The sequence below is a fragment of the Mytilus trossulus genome, unplaced genomic scaffold, assembly GCF_036588685.1.
Source record: "Mytilus trossulus isolate FHL-02 unplaced genomic scaffold, PNRI_Mtr1.1.1.hap1 h1tg000070l__unscaffolded, whole genome shotgun sequence".
NCBI lineage: Eukaryota > Metazoa > Mollusca > Bivalvia > Mytilida > Mytilidae > Mytilus > Mytilus trossulus.
Window position 1 is genome coordinate 5,227,622 of NW_026963294.1, and position 24,073 is coordinate 5,251,694.

At 31.4% G+C, this 24,073-nt stretch overlaps 1 protein-coding gene across 1 annotated transcript in view; it reads right to left on the reverse strand.

The window, feature by feature from the left end:
• Nucleotides 1-20,825, reverse strand: part of LOC134699419 (1-phosphatidylinositol 4,5-bisphosphate phosphodiesterase delta-1-like) — a 103,621-nt gene extending 82,796 nt beyond the window's left edge. The window contains exons 1-2 of the mRNA XM_063561017.1: nt 20,683-20,825; nt 5,002-5,979 (exon numbers count right to left, since the gene is read on the reverse strand). Of these exons, the coding sequence (XP_063417087.1) occupies nt 5,002-5,979; nt 20,683-20,728 (1,024 nt within the window). The 5' untranslated portion in view covers nt 20,729-20,825. The remainder of the gene's footprint in view (nt 1-5,001; nt 5,980-20,682) is intronic.
• Nucleotides 20,826-24,073: the final 3,248 nt, after the last annotated feature.

Genomic DNA, 24,073 nt, shown 5'->3' on the forward strand with positions numbered 1-24,073 from the left:
TAAATTTTCACTTAAACTACTAGAGGTCAAAAACATGTCTTGATTTTAACATCAACGGAATTCATATACTTTTAAGAAAGGTTAGATAAGCACATGAAAAAATGTGTCCCCCACAATGATTACCGAAACTAATTTTATGCACTTTAAATGAAGACGTGGACTAAAAGTAAATTAAAACTTTTAAACAAGATTTTAGTATCAGATTTACTTTATTCTGGTCATTAAAAAGCAATATCCACCATTTATCTTCCACACTAATTTGAAGTTTATTATGTAATTTTAAACTTTTAAAAAAAATGTATTCATCTCAAATTTTCTCTTGTCATGTACATTATTAATTTAATGACTCGGTGCTCATATTAGGAAATTAAAGGATAAAAAAAAATTCAACACCCCCACATTAATATTTGATCCTGGAACACCCATTTTAATAGAAACCATTTAGAATAATGAACCTCTAAAGTTACAAAATTAACGCCCTTCAAATTACGCCTCCTTTCGTAGCTAAAATGACGCTGTTTTGCTTCATTGACTTGAGCACATATTTTTTCAATACATGTACATACTTCATTCAACCTACAATAAATTTTCTTAAGGAATTTTAATTGATTATAAATAATAAAGTGCATAGCTTTGGTTCAAAAGCACCTCAACAAACAAAATTCTACCTTCACAAAATAACTTTAAACAATTTTCAACAATTTTTTTATTAATTTTGTTTGGGGGGGAATGTTTTTATTTTGATTGCGGTATTGCGAGTTTAGTGCTTCAATACCAATTTCCATCCTATTTCTTAAATATACCTTTCAAAAGTTGGTTAAAAACTAAAAGAGGAAAGGGGGTAGTTAATCTATACACCTTATCGCTATTTGTCTGCCATTACTGGATACCACAATGTTCCCGTTAAATTATGATTGTCATAATACAAAATATCTGACGCCACAATGCAAAAGTGATTGTTGTGTGCGTCAAAAGTTCAAGTCTCCAGTGCAGCTGGGATAAGCGATAAGGTGTATTGGGTCATTGAATGACCTCACATCTCCTTTTTTCAAAAGTGTTTTTAAAACTCCTCTGTAAAATTTTCTATAAACAATTTAAGACGAGCAACATTCACTGCATTGCATGATCTAGAAATGGTATGGAAAATACAGTCAGATCTGAAAAAGGCAGAGATACTAAATTTTATAAATATTTTGAAACATAGTCATTGCGGCTGCTTGGCAACTCATCAAATGTATAAACATGATAAATGCAAGTTTCTAAAACTGAATTTTTATTATTTTTTTCATTGATACTTATTTTCATAGATTTGTGTGTAAAAGTGAACCACAAATTAACTTTTTTACAAATTAAAAAAAAAATCAATAAATTTGCAATTTTTTTTAATAAATCCAAGAAAATTGGTATCTTTAAAAAAAAAAAGGTTATAAATAAATCCAAAGACACTATATTATGTCTCATAAGACAAATTAAACATGATCAGTTAAATTCAAAATGGCCGATATTCATAAATTTTCACTTTTTGTTAAATCTGACGATTGTATTTTCTGTGACAAAATTATAATGTAAAAAAAATGAAAATTATTACATAAAATATTGTATATATATTTATAAACATGCAAACAACATTATTTTCCCTACCTAAAGCCTATACAGCTCTGTAATTATAAACAGCACTAAATTATCACATAAGCAAAATACAACTCAGTTTTCAAGCTTTTGTTTAATTAAAATTACACAACAATAAAAGCACTTAAGATCTACAGGGGAAAAAGTACACTACAGCTTGAGATAATTTTATTTTTTCCACTGATAATCCTCTTATTGTCCACTGATGATGAAGTGGACAGGCAAATTTGAATCACCAGGCATTTGTTTTTTAATAGAAATGTATATTTTTTTATTTTTTCAAGAGTCAAAAATTCCAATTGTTTAAAAAAAAATTTGAATTTACGGTCAAGTATTTTACAGGGTAAAATTTGAGTGGACATGAGTTTGCTGTCTTCGACGATCCAAGCTGTAGTGTAATTATACAAGTATGATTCCTGTTGCAAAGATAAAATAATCGGAGATTTTTTTTTCTAATTCAACAATATATGAATCATATGCTTGTAGCAAGTTGTGTAACTAGCCAAATAAGATTTTAAGACTTCATTATTAAAACATTAAAATTTGCAACAAAAATCATATTCTTTTTTACATTTGGTCACAATTATATTTAAAGATATAAATCAAATTCTTCTAGTTTCTTTCACAGCTTCCGAAAAACAAAACAAATCACGATTTATGCATGCAGTCTGAGGCTCTATCTAACAAGCAGCGAAGTTTGATAGCTTTTAATTATTACCGATCATATCGTGTTAATAGTCTTGAACTTTAATTGTCATGACATACATGAGTACTTGCTTTACAAACATGCTACGGATTAAAACACATGTTACATGTATATTGGTTCGTGTAAGTATCTATTATGCATTCAAGCACTAATACATGTACTGGACATTGATCATGGCATTGTCTTAAATGTTGCTATTTTTCTTAGGAAATGCATTGTTTAGGAGTGGCTTTTGAATGCAAAACACTTATGAATGACAGAGGCAGATTTAGAGAGAAGGGTCAAGGGGACTCCTTTTTTGGGGGGGAAACATTCTATAGGCAATCACTGAAGCATGACCTCAGTGGCCCTTCTCTTAGGCAGTCAGTGGGCCCCCACTTATTTAAATTTCTAGATCTGCCACTGAATGAGTGAGCTTTTGTATAGTAAATGCAAGCATCACATACTTAGTCTATTCCTCCTTAGTAAAAAACATTTGTTAAATTAGAGCTGATAGAGACCACTTAATTGTTGATTTTAAGTACATGTACTAAGAAAATTACCACTAAACCTTAAAATTTATCATTGCTTATGGACCGGGAACATATTCATTTACATGACTAGGGTTTGCAGCTGTTAAAACTTTACTCAGTATATAAAATCAATTGCTCAAACATCAATTCTACATTGTAGTTCTTTGATTGGTTGATTTCTGATTCAGAGTACAATCTAACTTTACTCAAAATGTCTATCATCACAAGGGCCTACAATCACTGTTTTTGTATGTAATAAACATTTACTAAATATACAGAATAGTTTACAATGTATAACATTTGTATTAATGAAGTCAAGGATAGCTAGCACACAGATATTTTAGCTACTTGTATATGTATGATATAGATTTATATGACATTCCGGAGTACACTTTGTTAATATAAAACAGCTTCAGACTGCATGCACCGTGTTGCTTACGTATATACAATTTTAGGTTCTACGAAAAAAAAAAAAAAAGTTTTGTAGTTTTAAACAAAAGCTTAATAACTGAATTGTATATATAAATATTTGCACATATATATGAAATAAAGGGGTACATCTTTTACCAGTATTACGACATATAATTGTAAATTATAATTTGGCAAAACCAAGCTTATTTCAACAGATTCTGCAAAGAGGTGTGCTTATAATATTTCACCTTTTGAATTTTCATACGTTAAAATAAGTTATTTTTCTTATAGGCTGTGTAGTTAGCATATATGTATTCAAGAATTAAAGTGCAGGTTAAGAATAAAAATTATAGTTAAAAGATTTTAATTCTCAACTATAGCAATTTAAAATATGTTAATAATTGTTCATATTTCTAGTAAGGAGAAAATAAGGGTATTTGTCAATGAGACAGCGACCCATCAGCACCAAAAAACTTAAAAAGTCATATGTGTTAATATTTCGAAAATAAAATATTGAAAATAAGTAAATACAGCTGAAGTAAAGAAACATTTAAAAATTTGTAAAATCACTAAATCCTTAAATCACCTTTTTTGCTAAAAATCTGTGAAAATCACTTGGTTCTATAGTTACAACATAGCATTACAGATCATGCAGCCTGAAATATGGGTTAGCATGTGCACAGAAGCAAAAGCTTGAACTGTGTACAACAAAATAGTTTAAATGTTACAACGAAAAAAACCTGTGTTTCTGCTGAGGGGGATTTAGAAGGAGCCACGTCGGAAAGGGCCCTACTTTAGTTGGAACATTTTGGTTAATTAAAGAATCACTGTAGTATGCCCACTTTTCCACAGTCAGTCCCCCCACCCACCTTTATGAAAATTTCAAAAATCTGCAACTGCTCATAACAAACAAATAGGAAAAGGAGTTGATGGGCATATCTTTATATTTTGTTTTCTTTCAAATTCAAAAGTTATCTGTAGTTGACAGTTCAAAATGGGTTCCCTTTTGTTTCTTACTTATTGTTACTGAAGAAGGCAGGTGTAGAAAAAATTATATTTATATCATGTTTTGCTACACCTCTAAATTCATGTTTTTCTTATCAATTTTAAAGCTAGTACCAAGACTTCTTTAAAAGAAGTTTATTATGGCAAGAAATTTAGCAAAAGTCAGTGTTTTAAAACACAGAAAATTTAATTTTTTTTATGGGATATATTTTATAATCAATGTCAGCCAAAAGCACAGGTTGTAGGTATTTTTTCTAATTCAGCCTCATTTGTATCAAGCTTTTGCTCTCATAAGAAAATGTCCATACCCCAACAATGAATTATAATAGCGATTTTGTGGAAAACTTAAAAAGTTTTAAAAAAAAAATCTCAATTTTAAGTGAATTCCTTTGAAGATTCACAGAATGAAAATGTATCAATTTCTTTCAAGAAAAATAAATTAAATGCTGCATGTTTCAAGCTACAGAATCTTTACAAATAATTCAAACATATTTACAATACAAAAATTTCTATACTCATATGAATAATGAATCACAATTAAATTTTCATTTATCATAAAACATTTAGTCAATCAAAGTCCAAATATATAAACTATGTTTCCACAAAATAAATTGTCAACTATTTCATGCCTCATATGACGAAAAAACATAAAAAAAAAAGGAAAAAATAAACTAACTTGAATTAGTATAGTAATGGTGCAGGGTTAAGCTAGATGCTATCAATATAACATAAAATTACCCTCAGCTTTCTTTTTTTCCTTTTTTCCCTTTTTCTCTTTTTTGTTCTTTTTATTGCCTCTCATTTTAACAATGACCGGTGTTCCATTATCATTAACAATCACTTGTCCGTTTTCCACGCCATTATCGCGTACTTGCTCCAATATTTTCAGCTTCCTGCTTTCTAGAGAACTTGACGAGGCTGAAGAACTGGCATCGTCATCCTTATGACCTTTTTTTGTTTTGACAGAGGTCACAATTTTCTCTTCTTTTGGTTCCCTCTTGCTGAAGGTCCAGTTATCTCGGATAACAGCGTGTACCACTTCACCTTTAGAGATGACGGTTCTTTCCTCATCCGAATCACTGGTTGATGAATCTGACGAGGACCCAGAAGTGTAGTCACTCGACCTTGAGACGTAATATTGCTTACCGGGAGCCGATCGTCGAACAACCTGTTGAACCATTTGTGGATTTTGTATGTATCTTTGAGATGGGCGCTCTTCCCTAATGACCTGTGAACTTTGAACGTATCGAGCAGACGGCTGAACTTCTCTGATGACCTGTTGATTTTGAATATATCTAGCAGATGGTTGACTTTGTCTAATGATCTGTTGTCCCCCATTCATCATCACACCCCTTGAACTGTCAATCACTGTCCTATAACCCCCTTGAACAACTTGGGTCGATACTACACGTCGCTGAGCAACTCTTTGAATCTGTTGGTTAGCTGGAAGAACTCTGGTGACGATTTTTTCCTGTCGATGCCTAGGCATACTAATAAGACTGGGTTCTGCAGAAATCATGCTTCCATTGGTTGTGAGGGTCTTGACTGGTGCCTGCATATGTCTCATGTGTCTTCTGGATGGCTCTGTGACCACATACTTGTCAGTCACGTCCATAACTTGACCGTTAGTGAGATCCTCCTCCAAATAAACATATCCACCTCCTGGACGGACGTATGTTCCTGATCCACTATGACCTCCATGACCTGCAGTTACCACTGAAAAAGAAAATAGACATTTTTAATTTAAATATTTTTTTTATAAATTCTCAAAAATAAATGTATGGTATACAAAAGCCTAAACCCGATATCTAAGAAATAAAATAACGAAAATACTGAACTCCGAAGGAAATTCAAAACAAAAGGTCCCTTATCAAATGCAATAATCAAAAGCTCAAAGAAATCAACAGAATGAATAACAACTGTCGTATTCCAGCTTGCTATAGCTATTTACTTATGCAGAAAATGGTGGATTAAATCAGCTTTTAAAGCTTGCTACCCCTGGTGTTATAGCTTGCTAAACCTCTCACTTGTTTGACAGGGGTATAAAATTTCAATCTATGAAGATTTTCAATGCATACACTTTTCAGACAGGGGTTTAGTTCTTGCCTTAAACCATAAGCTTTACCTTCATTTACAAATAAGATGTGGTATATTTGCAAATGAGACAATTTACTCACCACCAGAACAATATGACATAGAATTAAACAACTATAGACCTGCAAATGTATTAACACATTCTCAGTTATAAATGGCCTCAAAATGGGTAATGATTTATGTTCAAAAAATGTAAACAAAAAACAAATATGAAATACAGCAACAATAAACAACAACTGAATTACAGGCTACTTACAGGAAGAGGCATGCACAGAATCGGACAGGGTCAAACATGTTCAATGGCAATATGTTGATGTGTTGCTGTGTGTTTGTTTATTCTACATTGGTAAGAGCTATAGGGGGAGGGGAGATCTCCCAAAACATCGATGTTTAACCCAGCAGCATTTCAAAGTGGACCTATATTAATGTGCAGCCCATGTTGTATTGGAATTAAATCATGGCTTTGAGAATGGATTATTGTGGCGGAGTTATGTTATAGAAATAGTAAATCATATTGACAATTAAAAAAAAATTTATACATTTAAGGGATAGCTTTAGAACTTTTTAAATATTTATAGAAAATAATAAAAGATTAGTAGTGATTATAGAAATGCATGGAAGTTTATCAGACTGAATCTACTTTTATACGGAAGACTTGCAGTGAGTTATATAATGTTAAATGAATATTTATAGAGAATTATCAAAATGAATAAAAGATAGTTCATTTATAAACTGGTATGAAGTTGACACCATGCATTGATGGCAGGGTGCCTTCAGAATTTGTTTACTTTAAAATCAAATGTATGCAGCTGGAATTATATAGCTAAATATATATTTCTATGCTTTAGTGTGAATAAAAGTAAAAGTGGTTATACATTCCAAGGGCAAGTTCAAATTTCAAATTGTAAAAAATCTTCATGAACATTCAACATAGAAAGCCAAATTTAAACACCAATTAGTTTTTTTAAGGGGAAAGACGATTAAATAGTGATTTTACTTATGCATATAATGTGTGTGATAAACGTGTGAGTTGTGGCAGTTAAAATTCTAAAACTTTTAAAAACATAAGTGTTAAATAATAATATTTGCCAAGCAATTTTTATCTATCTAAAATATTACTGTCGTGGAGACACGTCCTGTCCAAAGTTGGGAACCTGTTGTTTATACATGTGTTGTCCTTTATACAAGTGATTCAATAGTGTTTCTCAGTTCTCACATTTTATTTAGATTAGACTGTTGGTTTCTATGTTTGAATTGGTTTCCACAAGTCAGTTTGGGGCCCTTTATCATGTTTGTCGCTTGCTGTTAGGAGTGAGCCAAGGCTCTAGCTGTGTTGCAGTCTGTACTTTGATTATGGTTTATTTTTGCATATTGTGACTTTGATGGAGGGTTGTCTCATTGTCACTCATACCACATCTTATTTCTACATAATATATTTCAAAAGATTTGATGGTGGAATCTATTTCTTTTATGAATTTTTAGACAATATGTGGACAAACTTCAACTTTCTTTTTCAATGATCAGGATAAGATGTTAATTCTTTCACCATGTGTTCATTGGGCATTGCTGCAGGGTTTTTTTATGTAAGAAATTCAGAAAAAAACACAAGAAAAACTTAAAAGTTGACATATGAAAAAAATTGAGTTCTAGAGAGTTACACATTTATAAAATAACAGAAGAATTTTTCTATGATACACAAAGATACCCAATGGTTAAATTACAGCAAATTCAATCATTTTTTGGTTCATTTATAAAGGGACATAACTTCAGAACAGTTAAGCAACACCACCCAAAATTTGTCTGTATTTGGTGGTAATAAGCATTAATTAAGTAGATGTTTCATTAGATTTGCTTGCGGTAAACTAGAGTATGGAAATGAATTTCAGGACAGATATTCTGAGACAGATATAACCAAATATTCAACCTGAGTCAGATTGGTCAGGGAAAGTATAAATCAGTTCAGAATTGGAGAAAAGGATATAACAAACTTCCAAATACAAAATTCAAATTTTAAAGCTTTCAGATATAAAAAGAGGAAGATGTGGTATGATTGCCAATAAGAAAGAAACTCTCTACAAGAGACCAAATGACGCAGAAATTAACAACTATAGGTTACAATTTGGCCTTCGATCAGAATTTAGAATTTATTTGGAGGCCAAGAACAAACATTTTTTTCAATCTAATAATGTTACGAAACATTTTCTCCATTGTTGCAAAAGACATTATTTTTGGAAAATGTAATTCAGGTTCGAGATTGTATCAAAAATTTACATCATTTGAAGTTTTAATGAATGATCAAACCGTATTTGCAGAATCGATGTAATGCATGAAAAATTTCATAAAGACAAAAACTCTGCACCTACTTATGAAAATGTGAATATTATGCAACCTTAAAAATAAATGTAAATTTCCAAGCACATTAAAATTCGATATAAAATTTCAAATACTTATTTTAAAAGATTCATTCAAACATTTACATTATTTTTTTTTAAATTTTATTTCCTATCTTGAAGTTGAATTGGTTTATATTTTAGCATGTCTATGCCAACTTCACAATTATTAAAATCATCAAAAAGATCTGTCACTATTTGGAGGCTAGAGGCTGAGATTAAATACAAATAATAAAATACATGTACAATAAAAGGCTGTTCGTAACCTTGAAATTTTGCGGTAAATATTCAGAAAACATTGCATATTAAATTCACAATTGTCAGGTTACCCATAAAGGTTCATAAACTTTTAGCACAAACATGCCACGATGCCCTACATTTAGTTTACCCTTGTCGGAAATCTAACAGAAAGTACCAAACTAGAGGAAAGCAAGTTACCTCAATTATATTTTAAAGCAGTTAAATTTCTCCCAATTCAACTAAAAAGGCGAATGATGTTTGTTTTAGTTAGGGAGTTTTAACTGTCAGTATACTGTATAGTATCATGACTGCTTATAACAAGTTAATTCTGTAATTTATTTTTTGGGGGCTATTATAAAGAAACAAAGTGTTCCAACTTCAGACAAGGAGCATCATTTGACAAAACTTCCAAATATATTTGATGGGGTCACTGTCTTAATGTCTAGCAGCAAATGTTAGGATGCTAACATGTTGATGGGATAAGAACATGATGAAATTATTCCATTTTTGTACTGACCCAGATCTACAATTTACAATGTGCTATAGTCCAAAAGGTAGAAATGTAGACATCTTTAAGCACATTATTTTCACTCAATCCAGAACAGTTTTTGCTCTTTGCCATGCCCTTATTAGCAGAAAAACAATAAATACCAAATATTAATCTTTTGATTTGACACAAAAAGGGATGGAACCTACAACCTCCTACAGTCCAGGTGAACACAAGACTACAGAGGCCGTTCATTTATTTCCACAGATAACGGTTGACCACAATAGATTGCCATGAAAAGTTATAAGGACATGGATTCATATTTTTTGGTGGCTTTGAAATAAAGTACATGATATAAACTGTCACTGCACTGTTTTATACTGAATAAAGACAATAATGTATGAAAGGGAGACAACTTCAGATAAAGCACAAAGTTTATTATCTCCCCTTTGGAATGGCATCTGAAATTCCAACCTGAAAACTAAATTTTAAGCTGAAAATATAAAGTTTAAGCACACAAAGCATTATAAAATACATTGTGTAGTTATGATAAAATTATACATGTGTTCAATAATTTCTGATCATGAATTCAAAGCCATCCTCAATTTTGACCTACACACACAAATTTTATAATAGAATTTTATGTTTATTTTTCAAATTATTTTACTTCAAAATAGTAATCTAGAAAAAATAAAAGAGCAAAATGCTTTGAGGATGATTTTGGTGGATGGACAGACTCCAAAATTTTTAACATTTTTTATTTCACAATGCAACAAAACGTCAACTCTTAAGCTGATTAAAATGTTTGGATAATGAAAAATCGCCAATCATTGATCTTTGGAACTGTATGTGCACTTGCAAGTAAAAAATGTTAATAATCATGGAAAAGAGCTATCAATAAATAAAAGTGCAAATTGCAAAATATAATTAGTTAAAAGAAGGATTACCGTGAATACAACAGCAAGCAGGTACTAAGGCAAAGGTCAAGGTCAATCATGGTGTGAAAAAAAACACGAAATCAACACGATAAAATATCTATCTTTGATGTGTTAATATAATTAATTGTTATGGGCATAGATAGTGAACTATGCCAAATTTTGTTCAGCATGAATCTTGCTTCCATTTTATTTTTAGTCTAGACAGGAAAATTGAAGCTTTAATTATCTCTGAATTGTTTGCTTTACGATTTATAATTATATTGCAGATTATGTAGAGAGTTATCTGCTCTTTTTTTCAGAATCAATTGAATATAAACGAATGCATGGCTTGATCCATTAAATATTAAAATACAATATATTACACAAAGTTTAAAGATACCATCAACAGTAAAATAATATCTGATTCAAGGACCAACACAACTAGTTTTAAACCTTGGTAACAGTGACCTAGTTTCTATAGTCTGTAATTGAATGAAAGATGATAAAAGTTAAATCAACTTTTACAGAACTTTCATCAAAACAATTAGAGAACAATAGAAATTAGTTTGAATTATTGCTTCCAAGTACAAATAGCATGTGCTGATCTCTCAATTGATAATGAAATTAACTTTCAATGGTATTTTTCAGCTAAGTGTAAGTGCAATTATACAATAACTGCAAACTGTTAGAGTGCTGAGAAATAGGAAGAAGATATGTTGTTGTGTTAATTAAGAAAACTATTATTGATTACAAAAAAATAAAAACATTTTTAGTGCAATATTTTACAATATCTAACAATATACAAAAGTAAACAGTAGACTAGAGGTCACCAAACAATATACAACAGCAAAATTTTTACTATAGGTCGATAAGCCAGCAACATAACAACATAATAAAATACAACATTGAGTTATATTGTCTGTATGAATGGACAAGCCCTAAATGGTCTAGCTGAGAGCAGTTCATATTAGGATTACCCCCCTTTTTGTCCCTTCTTTTTAAGGGTTACATGGTCCGCAGCTTACATGTACTCAGTTGACATGGTGCAGAGTGTCTTATCAACAATTATACCACATCATCTTATGTTTACAGAGACAATGATTAAGTTGGCATACACCCTTACCTTGAGGCACTTCATCAGAAAATGACACATTTCGCTCCATAATTCCAACAATAAAATTATTTCCACTTAAACAATTACATTGGCAATTTGTTTTAATAAATCTTCAAATAAATTTACTTCATTATCTGGTTAATATTTAAGTATGTTTTTATAATCCAGGATGGAACTCAAAATTTCAAATCATCATTCGCCTGTCAGAATTTTCTATTTCCAATCAAAGATTTTAATATAGGCTTTTTTCTGTAGCTATGTAGCAATTGTAAAACCAATCAACCATTTAATTACCTTACAGTGGGAGGATTAAATGATGCAGTCATTTTCTCTAATTTTATGTTCATAAGTTTATTTTAAAATCATTTAAAACACTTAAGGTTTTCATTGGTATATAATATTTAGGGGGGCTGAAAATGAGGGATTTTTTTTATACACTTTAATGGCTTTTAACTGCCGTTCCCTTTAGATTTTAGTGACTTCTCTCAGAACCCCCTCTTTCTGCAATAACTGGATCCCCCAATTTCTTTCTATCAAATTACTGGTTAGTCATCTCTGGCACAACTTTTCAAATTTTTGGTTTTCAATGTCAACTTCTATTGAACTGAGTTTTACTGTGTGTATTGTTGTGCGGATTTTTTTTCTACATTGGCTAGAGGTATTATGGGGAGGGTAACAATGAGATCTAAAATACATGTTTAACCCAGCTGCATTCTTGCCTGAGTGGCCTTTGTTAGTCTTGTATGATTTTTGATTTTAGTTTCTTGTGTATATTTCGGAGTTTCGTAGGACATCCATTATTACTGAACTACATGTAGCATACAAAAGTTGAAGGCTCGACAAAAAATGATATGTCCATGATAGTTTTAATTTTCCAAGTGAAAAGCCTACCAAGAAGTCATGGACCTGTTTAAATGATGGCAGGTTCAAGGCTCAAGACTTAGCCACAGGTTCCCTCAAAATCAATGATCCGGCAAATCTTGAAAGCCTCAAATTATTGACTATCAAAGGGAAAATACATAGATCACCCACAGTTTTTGGTGGGGTTTATGTTGCTTTAAATCTAATATATGTTTTCTATGTTGTGTCTTGTGTATGTTTATGTGTCTGTTTCTTTTTTAGACATGGCATTGTCAAGTTTATTTTCCATTTGTGAGTTTGCATGTCCCTTTGGTATTTTTTGCCCCTTAGACTTTAAGAAAAAATCAGCTTAATGATAAAAGAGGGACAAAAGATACCAAAGGGACAGTCAAACTCGTAAATCTAAAACAAACTGACAACGCCATGGCTAAAAACGAAAAAGACAAACAGAAAAACAATAGTACACATGACACAACATAGAAAACTAAAGAATAAACAACACGAACCCCACCAAAAACTAGGGGTGATCTCAGGTGCTCCGGAAGGGTAAGCAGATCCTGCTCCACATGCGGCACCTGTCGTGTTGCTTATGTGATTACAAATCCGGTAAATAGTCTAATTCGGTAGGTCAAATTCATGAAAGGGAAGGGGATTGTAGTTACGACATAAGGAACATATCCGATAAAACGATGGGTATAGCCAACATTGATATTCCCATTGATGGTTACAAATGTTGATGGCTGTTCAATGACCTAAAGTTGGTTGCATCTACATCAGTTGGTCTTTAGTAGATAGTTGACTCAATGGTATTCATACAATATCTTCTTATTTTTACATTTGATTTCATTGTTTGTAATCAAAATTAAGAATCAAGTACAAATTAACCAAATCTAGACTTAAACACCATTAAATAATGATTGGATTGAATGTCATTTTCTGTAAGAAGACAGAAATATGACAGTTGTTGTCCGTTCTTTTAATATTTTTGAGCTTTTGATTTTGACATTTGGTTATGGACTTTCCTTTTAGAATTTTCCACGGAGTTCAGTATTTTTGAGATTTTACTTTTTTACACCTCTGAATTACCAACAACTCATATCAATGATCTTCCCTAGATTGATTTGTTGTCCTTTATCTGTTTTGTTTTGTTTAAATTACTTTTCAATATTATCTTAAACACACAATTTGTAGAAAAGAAGAAATATGTCAAAATCTATATTGACAGCAGTAAGGGATCATGGGAATAAAGGGCTGAAGTGGAAGAAGAGGGTCATGCCATAACAGAAGGAAGGAGGGGTACATATAAAAGTCAAATTGTAAGAAAGGGATGAGGGAAGGATGTGGAACTAAGGTTAAGAAAGTGTGAATCTTAGACCTCCTGTTCATCCCTTCTTTTAAGATAAGAAGCTAATTGCTATTGTATAGATCATTCATCTTGGAAAATGTCCCCCTGCCTTAAATTCTAATTACAGCACTGTTTAGCATCTTTTAATTATAACATGGTTCATGCAATGCATTATTTGTATGAAAGGACTTGTTTCTACAGTTGCAGAAATGTTCTTGAATAGCAGAAATGCACTAGTTTTGCAAAATTCATGTCATCTGCCAATTCTACAGGGAGATAACTCTATATTTATTTTTAATTTTTCACTTTCCAGTAAAAAATATTAGAATATTATTCTACCATGATGAACCAAACTGTCCCTCACACATTTTTCATTCAAATGAATATTGTTATTGTTTCAAGCAGAAGAATGAAACTAAATTCTGCAATTGTCTTCTCAAATTAGTAATAACTCAATCCCCCCTTTTTAACATTTTCAACAAACTTACATTAAGTAACCTTATACACAGGTTGTATTTCAGTGCAGGGCAACTTTAATGAAATTGTATTGATTCAAAGGTCAAAGAACCAGACATTTTGTATATCAGTTACATGAAAACTAATGAAGCGTGAAATGTTTGGTAAAATTGAGGAAGTCATGCAGGCATAGACATAACACAGATACACAAATATTGATTATAAATACAGAAAATAATCATAACAACTAAAATATATCGTAAAATATACACAAAGATCTAGTACCAACCTCTTCTTTCTACGTATCGACGGCCGTCCATATTTTTTCCCCAAAAAATTTATAGATGATCTCAATTTTCTAAAATTAACCTTTCAAATATTAAAACCGGTTCTTTTAGCAAACAGAAAAAAATCCATCAACTCTATTACAGGTAGGTAGATCTATCCATTTAAAAATCTATAATTAGACTTTCATTGATTGGTTGGTCCCATGCATGAACAGTTATTCTAGTCCAGTTTAATATGAATCAAAACCTATAGGGTTATTAAACCTGTTATGAAATATATACAACAGCATTAGAAAATTTGGTAAATTTGTGTTCAGAGTTCCGTGAAATTTGGACAATTACATTACATGGCCTATTAGAATTCGATCAATACATACATATACATGTAGGGGTGTAGAGCCAATGTGTAAACAAAAATTTATTCAAATCCTAATCCTTTATAAGAACGAAGAGACCTTTTTAAACTTTAATTCTAAAATGAAATCTTCTTCAACAGAAATATCTTTTATGAACTTTGACCAATTGAGAGAGAAAAATAACCATATCAAATTAAATAGAATTTCATTTTTCTTATGAAGAGTCGTAACACAGGCAACTCAATTGTATACAGGTTCTATCTGCCTATTTTCTGATAAAAACAGTTTATCTTTAAAAAAAATAAGACCTTCTAATGATGAAATAATTCATTTCAACTTTATTTAATAACCTTCCTAAATTGAAACAATTCTTGAATATTATATTTTTAAAAGAGCTAATATCCTTTTACACTAAATACAACAGTTTATAGTATTTTTATTGCATAGTGTTAAAACTTCCAAGTCTTCATATAAATAAAGATATATTTTCTTTTTTTAGTTGGCGACTTTTCTTTTTTCTGTCATGGGAGCATGCAGTACGTGTATATTGATATACAAATGTAACAGGCAATATTAGCAGGCTATCATAATTGGAATTAGAAACCAGTATATATTAATAACCTCGAAATATTATAAATTTCCTTATTCAGAATTCTGGGGTTTTTTTCTTACTTTTTTTCTTCTTTTTTTTTTGGAGAAGAGGTATATGGGGTAGGGGGGGACTTAGTATATAAAGTAGACAATAAATTTTAACTGCACAACATGAGATCGCCATGACCTATCAATCTCATAAAAGCTCCATGAAATAACTTTATGTACATGTGTACTGATCATGATTTTGATTGTGTTGTCAGCCATGGTTCTCTAATCTTGCCTGAAGCACTTGTATTACAATTTTTCGCTTTACAAAAGAAAAAATTATTCTTTTCTCCTTTTCAAATCTATCTAACACAGTGTAACTGGTTCATATAATTCTATACAATTGTAATATAAATATCAGACATTCATACCTCTTATTATGCAACTATTAATAAAAAGATTATAAATATTTATTTTTTTCAATACATGTCGTTTCTTATTCCATAGGTAATATTATGGTACGATGGGCTAAGAGTATACATATTTAACAAGAGCATACGAAAAACCTGTTACTTGAACTCAAAATATCTTGACCAATATCCGAATAAAAAGTATTTGTGAAAGAACAAATATTACAATTTTTTTTCCTGAAAAATTAGTTGCTGTTAATTACAAAAGGTTAATTGACATTAAATTATTAAAATGAGAAAAAATACTAACTTCACCTATTTGTCGTTTATCATTTAAGCCATGTTTGCTAGAGAACAACTAGGATACAGTTTTTATGCATTAAATAAATGTTTAATTTTATGATTTAGTGTGAACAATTTAAGGCCTTCTTAAAACATTAGAAAGTGAAAAAATTTCAACATAATGAAATCATGTGCCATGCAACTTTAAAAAAAACTTAAAATTTAAAAAGCGCCTGTCCCAAGTCAGGAGTCTCTGGCCTTTGTTAGTCTTGTATTATTTTAATTTTAGTTTCTTGTGTACAATTTGGAAATTAGTATGGCGTTCATTATCACTAAACTAGTATATATATTATGTAATATACAACTCGTCTAAACATCAACCCAACAATGTTAGATCTGTAAATTCCCTCGCCAGGATTCGAACCCATCCTACTGTGATATTGTGACACCAAATCGCCTGCACTGCAGCCGTCCCGCTAGACCACACGACCACCTGGGCTCTACAATATTATGTAATATATATACATTTGTTAAGGGGCCAGGTGAAGGACGCCTCTGGGTGCGGGAATTTCTCGCTACATTGAAGACCTGTTAGTGACCTTCTGCTGCTGTTTTTTCTATGGTTGGGTTGTTGTCTCTTTGACACATTCCCCATTTCCATTCCCAATTTTATTAAAATTGAAAAACACATACATTACTACAACTTTTGTGACTTTCAAATTTTTTAAGCTGCAAAACCAGTCTATTTTTGCATTGCTTTCAGAATATGAGTTAATCCTTATGATTCCTGTTATCTATATTTCTTTATCTTCAATTATATATTCACTAACTTTTCTCCAGTCATGCCAGTTGTGCTTTTAATGAAATTGCGAGTTTTCAGAAAATGATCTACAAAATCGACAAAGTTCAATCACCAGACTTGAAATTTTATCCTAAAATATCTCTCAACTTACTTCAAGTGTTAAATCTAGTGTAAGGTACTTTTATTTTTTACAATATGACTTGTGGTCTTGTGCTGATTTTTTTTTAACTTTCTAAATACTGAGTAAATTATCTAATACATGTATCCTATAACATGAACTGAATACCAGCTTTTAAAATATGGGTAATTATGATTTAACAATTTAACAATATATATATATCAAATTTATAAGCCTAGGCTATCCATCATATTCTCATTTTTCAGTGACAGTCCAAATGTACTACCCATTATCAAGGTTAACATTTTTGCAAAAACCTACCTACATGTAGTAGAGTATTAGTTTTGGTTTGACTATGCATGAAATATTTGCCACTGAACATTATGCACATACTACTGTAAATTTTGAAATTAATGTATGCACTTTGTTTCGTCAATCCTTGACCACTGGCAAACAAATGTATCTAAAACAAAAATTAGGAAAAAAACTACTGAATTTATAAATTTCAGGGTTTTTCTTTAATGCAAGCCTGAAGCTTAGTTAAGTGCATTTTTCACCTTCATTAAAACTTCTAAATTATTTTTCAATTTCTGCAATCTTTGCTATCTTATGGCAGCCATCTTTAATTGATTTAAGAAAACAGTGCCTGGAGAGATCCATTCATATTCGTCAGGAAACTTGGCAATTCATTAGTCAATTAAGAGAGTGACTAAAGTTGAATGCATTTTGCGACAAGCAGAGATCGAACTCACAACCTCAGAGTAAAAAAGCTACTTGTACATGTAGTAATCACTGCAGATGGTGTTTTTTACCACTTTCAGCAATATTTGCTATCTTATGGCAGCCATCTTTAATTGATTTTGGAAGCCTGTGTCTGGAGAGATCTACTGAGGCTATCCAGTGACTCCAGTCAAATAATATTTAAGTGACTAAAGTTAAATGCATTTTGCCGCTAGCAGAGATCGGACTCACAACCCTAGTTTTCATAAGATAGTGATCCCTGAAGACGATGAACTACATGTACTTTGACCACACAGTAATTATGCCCCCTTGAGGAATTTGAACTTCTTCAGTAAAGTGTAACATTTTATTAAATTCAAATTAACCTGAGGCACCAGAAGTTTGGCTGAATCACTGATCAGTATTGTCTGAGTTATAAATGCTTTCTATTTATAAATAAATTTGAATAGCACATATTTATTTCAAATTAAATATAGAAATATTCTGAAATGCAAAAAAAAAATCTTTTTTTTCAGATTTTAAACAAATATTAATTTTGCAACTGTGTTCATAGAATTATATAGATTAAAAAAGTGGTTGACCGCAACTTTAATTCCTTCGAATATCATAACTATGTGTATATCTTAATTGGCTAAATAGTCCCAAATAAGATCTACTTTTTTCAACCCTGAACATTTTTTAATCCTTATATCAATTCAAAATATTTTTGAACACCCACACATTTAAAAATTCTTCAGTAAATCATAAATATGATTATGAAGGCTAAATTTTAGAACAAGTCGTTTAACATCTATAATGCTCAAAGAAAAATCGTCTCTCAGCGGTTTGTATTTCTGATTCTATTGGCATGGCTCATAAAGCACATATTCATCAAAATATTACGTATAATTAAAAAAGTGACAAGCACTTTTTTTAAAGAGATAGGACCAAGAGGTCAAGTGTTTTTGAAAATCTTTCTTCTTTTTTCTTTTGTTAAGTAGTGAATGTAAATAATAGGTATCATTATACAAACTGGTTCTATAGTATATATATTATATATATATGTAAATGACATTAAAAATGTGCACATATTATAAATCTGCAGTGGTGACTCCAGAACTTTTTATAAGGATGTGCCCACTGACTGATCTAAAAGGGGGGCTGCTCCAGTCATGTTTCAGGTCCCCCCTTCTGGATTCTCCTATGCTTTGCCATTTTAAAATGCTTTAATAATGAGGTTAAAATTAGAATTTTGTTTAATGCAATTCTGACCACTAATAATCGTTTCCAATATTTTACAAGACAATACAATTTCACGTTTTTTAGTTAATTTATGTTTTTTCTTCTTTTCAGGGGAGAATACAAATGTTTTTACTTCTTTCTTAAGATTTTCTGTCATCTGCATTTTTTTGTTATTTTATATCGTGAGAAACTTATCCTTCACCGATTTCTACAACAAAACATTTACAATTCTTTAATTGTATAAAGAAATAACTAGGAAAATTCCAAGAAAAACGTATTCAAGCAATCAAAGGTCATATCTTTTTTCTTCCTTAAATTCAATTCAATTAAGTCAACTGCCAGCATAATAGATTATAGACAAAATCATTTCTTATTTTTCTTATTTTTCACTGTATATTTTATGAAAATGAATCTACTTTAATGATGTATTTAGACTTTAATGTGTGAGTGAGTTGGCTCATTTCACAGTGACAGTCACTGTTAAAATACGCCATATTTCAAGACTATATTTTGAACCCTTCATGGCAATGCCTCATAATTCCCTCAACAGAGCCAGTTCAAAACGAAGTCTATGTTAACCTTTAACAAGTTCAATATACAGATATAGATTTTAAAGCTCAATTGAGCTATTTTGAAACTTCATTGATTTTTTTTTTTTAAAAGTATCTGCTTTTGACCCTTTTTCAAGTTAAATTTTGTTTAGGCCATGGAAAAATAATTGATGGTTTCCCCCAACCCCACCGGGTCATTTGTTTACTGCTGGGTCATTTAATTTTTCTGTAATTTTCTTTTTTTTTTACAGACAACTAAAAGTGTTGCAAATATGTAAGATTATTGTTCTGCTATAGAAACAAAACATATAGATAGAAAATGATGCATGGTTACAAAAAAAAAAGCCTGCCTGCCGGGTCTATAAAATTTTCCCATGTTAGGGGAAACCAACAATTAATTTTCCATGGCCTTACGAGTCAATTTGTGATTGTGCAGTTAAAAATATTACAGTCATAATAAAGATGCAAATTTTTTAACATTGATTATATTTTTTGGTGTGAATATTTTATCATTGTAAAGGTTAAGAATATATTGCAAAATTATAATAACCCAATTGCAAATTCTTCCTTTTTATGTTTGCAAAATATCAAATTGCACTTCAAATACTGAAATTTCGCTAAAATAATTGTAAATGTGGAGGTTTTTATTGTAGTCAGAATAAGATAAACTTGTTTCTGTCATTACTTTTAAGTCAACCCCCCTGGTTGGCAATGTTCAAATCATGGAGCAAGACCATCTCCTTTTGAAAGCAAGAGTTTTTCAATTTTTGCATCACTGAAAATTGATACAGGCCCCAATATGGGAAATAACTCTAGCTTAAACCTACAATAAACAAAATAAAACACAATGCATTTATTTTGTATATAATTTTATTAAAAATAACAAGTTCTCTTCCTCTAAGCATTTGATAATTCTGGACATTTTGGTTCTTTCAAAGAAAAAGGGGGGACGAATGTCTATCTGTGACATTTGCAGTTCACGAGTTCGGAACTAAATGTCTGTATGTAGACTTTTACCTTAGTATGTGTATATTAAAACATCCAAATATTTGACAAGGAGGTTCTGGCGACAAGGTGAGATGTACGTGTGTAAATTCACAAATCACAGGTGAAGTGAATTTTACCAAAGGTGAAATTGACGAATTTGATAATTTTGCAGGTGACTTACTAGATTCTTTCGTACTTAAACCTCTTTTCGTGACTCTTGAAGGCATATTGCAACTGCTTGCTTCTCTATCTTCCAAAAAATATTCAGCCGTTGATAGTTTGCCTCGGGAAATGTAATGTCCCGCGAGACGTCACGTGGTATGTCAAATTTGTCTATTTGTTATCTAATCATGAATGCATGATTGTTCCTTTCGCCGCATACTTTTTTCAAAGAAAATCGCGAACTTCACCGAAGAAACTGGCAATATGAAACTTCATGATTTTTTTTTTTAATTTAATACGCATTAATTGCAAATTTACATTTTTTTCCGCAAGCTAGCGGTTGCTAAAAAAAGTTTTAGAAATTACTTTTATACGAGGTGTCTGCGCCGGCGGGGATACATGTATTCATGCAGACTTTATTTGTAAGGTCATTTCTTTATTTGTTCTTTATTCTTTAATTTTGACAAGTGGGGGCCCACTGCATGGCTGCCTTAAGGGCATACGATACAGTTTTGATCGTATATTTACAAATTCATGAAAATTTGCATATAGTCTATTTTTTACCTGATTAAATCAAATATGAAATAAAAAATATACCTTTATGTGCTACTTTTTGCGTAAAATGAGGTCGAAATTTTGTATATTTGCTCGAAATTCAGATTGGTGGCCGTAATTTCTTTTTCGAAAGAAAGACATAACTTTTTTGTTATACAAGATAAAAACATTTTTTTTGTTGTTAAATAATCGGTATTTCTGTATTTTATAAATATCTTTAAAAATTATGCATTTTTTTTATTCAGAAATGACTCATATTTATCAAATGTTCATGAATTGAGGAAAAAACGTAATTTTTTACTGCATGTTTATCACAATTAAAAAAAATCCTCTATTTACAGTTTTATAAAATTTGGGTATAATCTCCCTCCAAAATGAAACCAAATGCCGTTTTGAAAAATAGGGGTCCATGAACTCGTTTTCAAATTAAATCAGTTTGAATGGTAAAAATCAGGCGAAAAATGCATCTTTTCCCGATATGTCACAGTTTGACGTCGCGAAAATAACAAATTACGTTAGCAACGTCATTACCTCCCCTGTAACTGTATCGTATGCCCTTAAAGGGGGGCACTGGCTGCCTAAAAGGGGGCCCGATTTCGTCACACCTCAGTGATTCCCTATATTAGCAACAATTTTTTTTTCTCAAAAGAGGAGGCCCCTAAATGCACCTTTGATTCCGCAAGTTTCGTTTTGTTTTGCCTACTTCAGGTCTCATATCATGGCACTGATCGATATTCTTTAATTCTGGGCGTTGACATTCAATTAATATGATGGCTAAAATATTTAAATTAAGGGCCCAGGCTTTCAAAATGTATTAACACAAATAATTCCAACTTTTAGTCAAGTAATAGTCCCAGACAAAGTTAAGCGATATAGATCTTTTTTGAAAGTCTAAAGAACAAGCAAACGGTGCCGAAAAACAAAAAAAACAAGTATTTTTACGAAACATGATGTATAACAATCAGATATGATACACAGAACGAGCCAGATTAAGACTCCAATGTCTCTACCCCCGCATCTAAAAATGCAACACAGCGAGAAAATCCCGCACCCGGACCATCTCTAATTGCTCGACATCTTTTATATGATATCAAGCACTCAACCGACATATATTTTGTATTCTGAAATGCTTTAATTATTGAATTCTTGTGTTGTTGTTGTTGTTGTTATTGTTGTTTAGAAAAAAAGACCCCAACCCTGACAAAATTTTAACCCCCCCCCCCCCCCCAAAAAAAAAAATTTAAAAAAATACAAATAATAATGGTGGCATACCTCAAATGGGTGTTACATTTTACATGTGATAAAGATAAAATTGATTAAAGTATTTGTCATGAACTTGAGAAGAAACGTCATACACTTGTGATTTGATATCTAGAACTTGAGATGACGGACACTCCAGATACATGCTTTCAACACTAGTGAAAAAAATGTTGTGCGCTTAATAAGTTGGTGTCGACAATATAGCCCTTATTGCTTATTGGACTTTTAAAGACAGGACAGAAGTTTTTAGTAAAAACAGCAACAGGATGGGCATATTGGCAAAAAAGGCAGAAAGACAATTTATGTAAATAAAATCAGGATAAACTAGTAAAAAAGCAGGACCGAATAGTGTGAAAAATTAAGTCATGACAGAAACTTGGGTACAACTTAAAAAATTGCAAATCTATTTCCCACTAACCAATAGCGAACAACAATCAATCATTATTCAAAAGAGTTCAGAATCTATTTAGACAACTTTCGAAATATTCATTTGATATTGCCTCCTGTTATAAAGTAATGCATTTGGATTATTTCTTGGTATTTTTTGTTGTCATTTAGGCAATGCATCTCAATTCATTTCCATCAGACGACTGAATTTGAAGCTTGCAATATGGCATAGACATGAATATATATATATATTATTGAAGACAGCATATTTGTTCACACATTTTTTTCAATACAATGGAATTTTATGCGACTGCCATACAATTGAAAGGTTCAGCTAGCTATAAAACCAGGTTTAATCCACCATTTTCTACATAAGAAAATGTCGGTGTTATATAGCCATTTTTCTCCTTAAAAAGGGAACAATGAGCCATTTTTTTCCTATGGGATTTTTTGTTATCTTTGCAGTTCTCCCCCCGCGGAAATGGCAATGAGTATACATATAGTCACTTTTTCCCCATTCCAATCCCCCCCCCCCCCCCCCCCCCATATGACAGATTTCATAATATTCATATTAGTCTGACAATTGAATCCAACAAAGTTAGAATTAAGTTTTTATGCTGACAAATATTTATTGCCAATCAAGTTACTTTTCAATTACACAAGTATTTGTCAGTCTGTCTATGTGTCCGTCTTTATTTTTACCCGTCTGCAATTGATTTTTGTTTTTGCCAGTTTTGTTTGATCGTCCGAATCTTCAACATGCTGACATGTACATGCATTCTTTTGAACTGTATGACAACTTGCTACATGTAGGTGTATACTAAACTCTAATTCCCACATGCTTTGAAATGCTAAAAAAAATTCGTTGGAATTCAAAATCACCTAAGGAACATTTTTTATATGTTTCGTCGCAACAGTTTATGTTGCAGGTCTAGTTTTTTTCCTGAAGACATGCTATAGTATAACGAGTAAACTTGTATTTCGATAATGCAAGTATATAAAGATTAAAAATTAAATCATACATAAAAAGTTCGTTTGTAGTTATTTCGTTATTAATCTAGAAATAACCAGGTCGACGTTTTCCTTGACGCTACATTATATTACAAGGGGGAAACTTAGCTTCTCGTGCTATTAGAAGAAAAGAATGGCCTGATCCTTTTTCCCTCCATCACGCTGAGAAGGAAAAGTTGGATCATGTCAATTTTCCC